The 6,799-nt window shown below is 36.9% G+C and overlaps 2 protein-coding genes across 3 annotated transcripts in view; both read left to right on the forward strand.

Moving 5' to 3' along the window:
* The first annotated feature begins 708 nt into the window (after positions 1-708).
* Positions 709-6,799, forward strand: part of LOC135214907 (iron-sulfur clusters transporter ABCB7, mitochondrial-like) — a 41,271-nt gene continuing 35,180 nt past the window's right edge. Inside the window, exons 1-2 of one of the 2 annotated variants that reach the window (XM_064249373.1) lie at positions 765-902; positions 4,922-5,224. In XM_064249373.1, the coding sequence (XP_064105443.1) occupies positions 4,988-5,224 (237 nt within the window). In that variant the 5' untranslated portion in view covers positions 765-902; positions 4,922-4,987. Of the gene's footprint in view, positions 903-4,921; positions 5,225-6,799 lie in introns of both variants that reach the window. The other variant, XM_064249374.1, reaches the window with a different exon arrangement.
* On the forward strand, positions 5,231-6,793 carry LOC135214908 (SET domain-containing protein 4-like). Its single transcript, XM_064249375.1, has one exon. The coding sequence runs from the start codon at positions 5,276-5,278 to the stop codon at positions 6,386-6,388; it is 1,113 nt and encodes a 370-aa protein (XP_064105445.1). The 5' UTR covers positions 5,231-5,275; the 3' UTR covers positions 6,389-6,793.

Below are 6,799 nucleotides of genomic sequence, written 5' to 3' on the forward strand. Positions count from 1 at the left end.
TCTCCTTTGACGATCACACCTCTCTAATCATCATGAAAAACATTGAATGTTCTTTATAGGAAAATTATTTGGTAAAACTAAAACGGATTTGATATTCAATTTAAAGAATAACTTAAATTTTGAAGTTTTATTTCAGTACTGCTAATTCCGCGAAGTACTTGACTTTTCTTTTCTTTAATTCAGGGAATCTATATTGGTACTTGAGTCAATAACCCTTTGTCAGATATTCTGTAACCGGTAATTTTTTCGTATAGCATATATATAATCGCTAGTGCTAAAAGAAACAGCATTTATAACAGTATGCTAATACCTAAAAATAACTCGTACTCTGGTAGCTTTATTTCCTGTAGAATAGAGCACGTGTCTTGGGAATCTGTAACGCGTGCCCTAAGTATTTTTTCTTAAAATAGAAGTCTCATTACCATGTGATACTATCATGAAGGATGGATAGTCTTTAATATGAAAAAAAAAAAGGTTTGTAACTAACAAGAATATATGGTCTATTTCCAAAAATTACATGTAACACAAAATCGAGTAGTGTAGTTAATCAGTATGCTATAATTTTCTGACAATTTGATATGTAAACAAAATTTACTTCGCACAAGAAATAACTTTCGGAGTGATATTTGACAGGCTTCAGCTAGAAGAGAATAAAATACCGTCAGTAACGTTGTAAGTTCGTAAATCGCGCTCAAGTCATTTGTAAACACACAAAATGTATTCTTCCGCGAAATATGGCCCTCCAGCTGATGATAAAGAGAAGAGGGTCTTGCCTGAAATTGACAGAAACTGACAAATGCCTTCGTTTATGCCTAAGGGATGCTTCAAAATGCTTCGGGACTTATCGTAGTAGTAACATCTTGCGAGACAATTTACCCGCATTGTCCAGTTCGTACAGCCGGGTGAGTTGTAGGAATTGCCTTTGGGTGCCAGTGTATCCTAGCTAGGTATACCTAGGTAGGTAGTAATGTCATATAAGATACTATGGTGAACTTGTCGCCACTGGCTATTTTCATGATAGTTCTACCATGTCTCTACCTCGTTGGCCTCTCAGTATGATTAAAAGTCTAATGATTAAATAATCTCTGGTCTCACAGCCGTGTGAAGATCCTTAGTAGGTCCCAGCTCGTCATTCCCTTTGAGTCACCTTCACGGAGATTCACTGTCGTTTCTTTAACTACTCAAAAGGCGTACATTTCACATTTAAATATACCTATACCAGTTACTTAATTATATGAATGAATAATTTTATTATGCATTATTAAAGTTTTGCAGTCAACTAAAAGTAACCTAGCTAAGGCCTATCCTAACCTAATGCTTATGAATAACTGCCATCTCTTCTGTTTCTCCTTTTAGGCTATACCTATAGAAATTTTACTTGACTCGATACTTTGTGCAATTTTGATTGTTTTTATTCTCGTAATATTAAGCAAAAACTGTACAGCTGTAAAAAGGGCCAGAGAACTGTTCAACTTATTTTTATGCGTATTCTAGCTATTTATAAGAGTAGCTAGGGTAAAAAACCGCATGGTACAGGGGTGGACCATGTACGATCAATGTGTACAAGCCCCAAAAAAGTACATTATAACGCGTCCTGACATCGGAGATGGGCATCAGACGCGACTTCTTGTTGGTGAGAAACGGAGCTAAAGACCTCTACTCCGGTGTCAGGACGCGTTATAATGTACTTTTCTTGGGGTTGTACATATTGATCGTACATGGTCCACCCCTGTACCATGGGGTTTTTTACCCTATGTATTTGTAAAGAGAATTTTTCTGTGAATGAATTCAGCCACTTCATCTTAAAAAAATCTCTACTTAAGAGTTGGATTAAATGCCATTTATGATTAAATGCACTTTGTGAATGTAGGCTATGCTGAATTTCCTTGTATGCATGCAAACCATAATACCTAGTAATCATACTGTTAAAGCCATTATACATCTTTTAAAATTGTAATTAGCCTATATCTATAATCAATGATAAATTTGCTATATATGACTATATATATATATAGATATATATATTATATATATCTATATATGATATATACGTATATAATATATGACAAGAAGTGGGTGTTGATTAAAATAATTTTTTCCTCATTGCTTCAATAGAGTTTTACATAGACTAAACAGTGTCTTCATGCTGTCTTAGATGGTAGACTAAAAGCTATGCTGTTTAAGAAAATTTGTCATGCAGTGCTCCAATGCATATACGTACAAATTAATAACCCTTATGCTACCTTAAGCGGTAAGATTTTTGTTAAATCTTCATCAGGAGAGGAATCTGTAATGGTTACTTGTTCCTACAGAAATATAAACTGTCACCTTTTAGGTAGGAGTATTCCTCAGCTTGCTGGACTTCAGTTGTTGAAATTTGTTGACAAGGTAGGGTATTTACTAGTGGTTGCAGGGTATGATTTGAGGAATGCCAGTGCCTCACTCACGTCACCAAGTACATACTTTTCTTTTGCTGCCAACTAATAAAGATGATGTACTGCTCTCTTGTTAGACTTGTTGGATGCTTAGTACTTGTTTTTTATTCTTCCCATTATTGAAAATGAAGAGAAAAAGAGTCCAGAGGCATTGGTAGGTACTTGAGTTGTGTAGGTCTCCCTTGTAGTGAGAAAGGTACAGTAGGAAGTGGTTGCCAGCATCCTTGGTAGGATGAGGAAATGCACCCAGTAACACTGCCAAATCTTTTCAGTTCTTTTCTTTCTGTCTGTGCTATGCTTCTCCCCACCTCTGCCTGTACTATCCTATCCCCCCACCCCCCCAACTAAGAGAGCAAGCTTGGTAAGGTATGTGCCCACCTTATGCTCTGCTTTGATGACAAGTCAGTACCCAGGCTTGTCTCTCCCTGATGGGACTGATCTGTGTACTACTCTGATGCTTCTACTGTTCCAAGAATGTTGTCATCGTCTATTAAGTATTTACAAAAGATGTGGCCTTCCCTAAACATCCCAGGAACCCCTTTTTTGCAGCATTCCTTGATCACTTAATCTTGGCTAAGAAGCGTATTCTCCTGTTCCTGCTGCTACCTCTATTTGTCCACTAAGGAGGTTGCCCTTCCTTTAGCAGTATTATTTCCCATGGGAGATGTTCTGGCATCAACCACGGCTTCAGCAACAACAATACTTCCTGCCTTGACCATTCTTGCAGTGCCTGAGCTGATCAAGAAACGAGCAATAGGCAAGGAGAAGCATAAGTGCCTTCTTTCCACCTTCTAGTTTTCATCTTTGGCTTCCTCCCATAGGAAGAAGTCATGCAAGGAGGCTTCTGATAAGAAGTCGTATGGAGCTTTGGGCGAGTAATCTTTCCAATACCTAGGAGGCAATACATCTTGATAACTTATCCTTGCTTGCTCTTTTTTTGACAAGAGGGCTGGTTCTAGCTCTTTTACCCATGTTTCACTAGAAACATGAGACAGGCCTCTGCTCAGTACTTGGTATGGATGATCAGCTTAACTGCAATCGTGCCACTTTGTATCCATTCACCTCACAGGGAGCTGTACAAGTTATTTAACTAGGATTGGAACAACTTAAATACAGTCTGACCTTTTAATTTGTCATCCTTTGGACAAAGCCATGGTGGTATCACAGCAAATGCTGGATGACAGAAACCAGCTCATTCCATATATATATTGCAGCATTAACAAAGGTAGAACAAAGCTTAAAAGAGGAAATAAAATAATCAACAATACCTCCAAACAAAGTTTGTATTGTTTCATACAATACAAAGGTTAAGAAAGCTATAAACCAAAAAATAATATACTTAACTTTACTGTAGTAGGCCTAGAGGGAACTTGTAGCTCAAACAGGAAATAATAGTGTTTGTAATGTACAATAATTAATGCTCCAAACAAGGTTTTTATTCATTCAATATAAAACTGCTAGCAATAAATAGAACAGCACTGTTGGGTATAAGTCATCCTAGGCCTACTGCATATAAACTTTTCTCGCTTTCAATTTCTGCAAAAACTACAAAGTTTGTGCTTTTGTTTCCTTAATTCATACTCAGTGGATGTTCTGATGCCATAGTACTCGCATAAAGTCTCTACGGACATTCTGTTCTCTAATTTCTTTAGTAACTCCACCTTTTCAAGCATCTACACTTGGTCTAGTATGTCCTCAGTCTGAGCTGCTGCCTCGCAGAGGAAGGAAGAGAAGCCACACATTCCACCATTCAGCCCCAGCCTTATACCCTCTGAGTACTTTAGCAAGATGCTTTTTAAGCTTAGATGACCTCTCAACTTGTTGAAGTCACTACAAGTTCAATGGAGAAGTGTCAAAGGGCCTATGGGTGATTTCCTTTAGACAGAATAAGGTAAAGGTGGTGTGATGGTACAGACACCTGTTCTAATCACTTGTACTACTGCAAAGTTCTTCCAAAATGTCAGGGACAGAGCCACACCCCTGTACTTATTGAGGTTTTGATTTTTGAACCTGCTCTGTGGGACAAATGAATTTTAAACAAACTTGTCTAGATGCAACTTTCACTTGTCTCAAGCTATTAGATAATTAATATCGAGTCCTGGATTTCATATCAAGGCATGTTGAAGATTATGATTTATATGCTGTGAAGCACTAAACTCATATATAAGTGCTCATTACATGTTAATTTTGAATACATGAAATCTTTGGCTTAGAAGACAGTATGTACTGTCTTACTACTTAGATTTTCCCTAATCTTTCCAGGAATTACTGTATGGCCTTTAGTTATTTTCTTGAATCATCTAAATTTAACATAATGCTAAATATATTTATCTTGTATAACCTTAGACCTGAGTGACTATATAAACTGTAGTATTAATAATAGATATTGGACCTGTGCTGCTTGTGCAGTTTCTGAAAGCACTTGTCTTTAGTATCGTTTTATGGCAAAGGCAGGGCTGTAGCTATACATAATACATCAATTACAGATTGGAAGTAAGGTGCGGATCACTTGTGAACTTAGGTGACTTCAGTGGAAACGTACAGATTCAGTGATGTCCAACATGGCCAGTTGTGAAGTAGAAGGATGCTGTTTTCCTGTAAAAAAGGGAAGAACATGGCGGCAAAGGAAACGGAAATGTAAAAATCCTAAGGAGTGTAAATACACAGTTGATTGTTTTCCTGCATTGGTAAATCTTTCTAAGTGGATGAAGAATAGGTGTAGTGGACGAGCACTAAAACCTAGACTAAAAGCAGCTGTTTTTCATATAACAGGAAGGGGATTAATGACAGTAAGGGGTTTAAAAACTGGAGATATTGTGATACAGGTACCTAGAGAAGCTATGATAACATGTAGTGATGTATTTGGTGATGAAAAACTGAACTACCCCTTGAAGTATTTAAACCTAAAGTTAAAGGCAATGGAAGTGTTATCTATATTCCTTTTGTATCACAAGTGGTTGGGTGCTCAGTCAGAATGGAAGCACTACATTGATAGTCTTCCTGTGACATACACTGTTCCTGCATTTTGTACAGAAAAAGAAGTCAGTGTTATGCCAGAGTTCTTGAAAAGTATAGTTCAAGGTCAGGAGGAAGATTTGCAGAATTGTTTTGATAAAGCACAAAAAATATTTGGTTTATTGTGTGTCAAAAATAGCTGCTGTTACTTACCATCCCTAACAGACATTAAATGGGCATGGTTCACAGTCAACACAAGAGTTGTGTACATGAAGAATAGTTATCCAAATCCTATTTTAGAGGATGAGGATATATGTGCTTTAGCTCCTTACCTAGATCTTTTAAATCATTCCCACACAGCTCAGGTTGAGGCAGGTTTAAGTGAAGATGGTGAATTTTATCAAATTAAAACTCTGGTGCCTTATGGGCCTTATGAACAAGTGTTCATCAATTATGGTCCTCATGATAACATAAAGCTCTATCAAGAATATGGCTTTGTTCTCCCAGATAATCCTCATAGCAGTGTACCATTTATTTTGGATGAATTGTTGGCTGTAATGAAAGTGTGTGATGTTATAGAGAATGCACATGCTAGGAAAGATTTGTTTTATGAAAAGCAAAGGATAATTGTCTCACATAACTATCATAAGAATCTAGTAATGTCTTCAGATGGTCCTTCTTGGAATTTTGAAGTTGCTGCTACAATCCTGCTCATGACTGCTGATGAGTTGTCTCAGTGGGATGTTATCTATGAGGATCTAACAGGCATTAGCCATAGACATTTAGTGCAGTGTTGCTTAAGAATGCTGTGTCAGAGTAAGCTGGATCACTTTAACTCGTTTATGATGAATATGGAAGATATTGAAGATTGTACTGAAGCATTTGCATGTGCAAAAATGTTGATAAAAGACTGTTGTTTAATGCTAAGTAATGCTGAAAAGAGTCTGCAGCAAGGTGAGATTGAAGCAGTTGCAAATGTGACATTTAACAGTGGTTAAAGGAAGCTCTTATGCAGTGAAGGATCATATTCCTACACAGTTGCTTGTGTGTGTGAATGAGCTGTCTCTTGTACTTAGCTGTTTTTAAATACTGCACTTGTGCTTTACCTAAGAAAGATGCACTAGTTTAGGCTGCTTTTTTTTTTTTTTTTTTTTTTTTTTTTTTTTTTTTTTTTTTTTGTATGGTGCTAGTTTGCTTTTAGGGAGAAATTAGGTTATTCTTGAAGCAACTCCATAATTATGGTTTATTTAGTTTGGTTAGACTACTAAATAGTCAATACTTCTTGTGATTTTTGCAATGAGCTTATTTTAACCACTGTTATTGCCTCTGTGTAGTTGCTTTGCCAAGCTTATCATCTTATCTGGCATGGCATGTAGTACTAGGGTTTGTAGGCTGTGGAGTACAATACT

Source organism: Macrobrachium nipponense, chromosome 46, assembly GCF_015104395.2.
Source record: "Macrobrachium nipponense isolate FS-2020 chromosome 46, ASM1510439v2, whole genome shotgun sequence".
Lineage (NCBI taxonomy): Eukaryota > Metazoa > Arthropoda > Malacostraca > Decapoda > Palaemonidae > Macrobrachium > Macrobrachium nipponense.

Excerpts from the sequence above, each read along its gene's own strand:
- LOC135214908 (XM_064249375.1), top strand. The coding sequence starts at position 5,276 with ATGATAACATGTAGTGATGTATTTGGTGATGAAAAACTGAACTACCCC.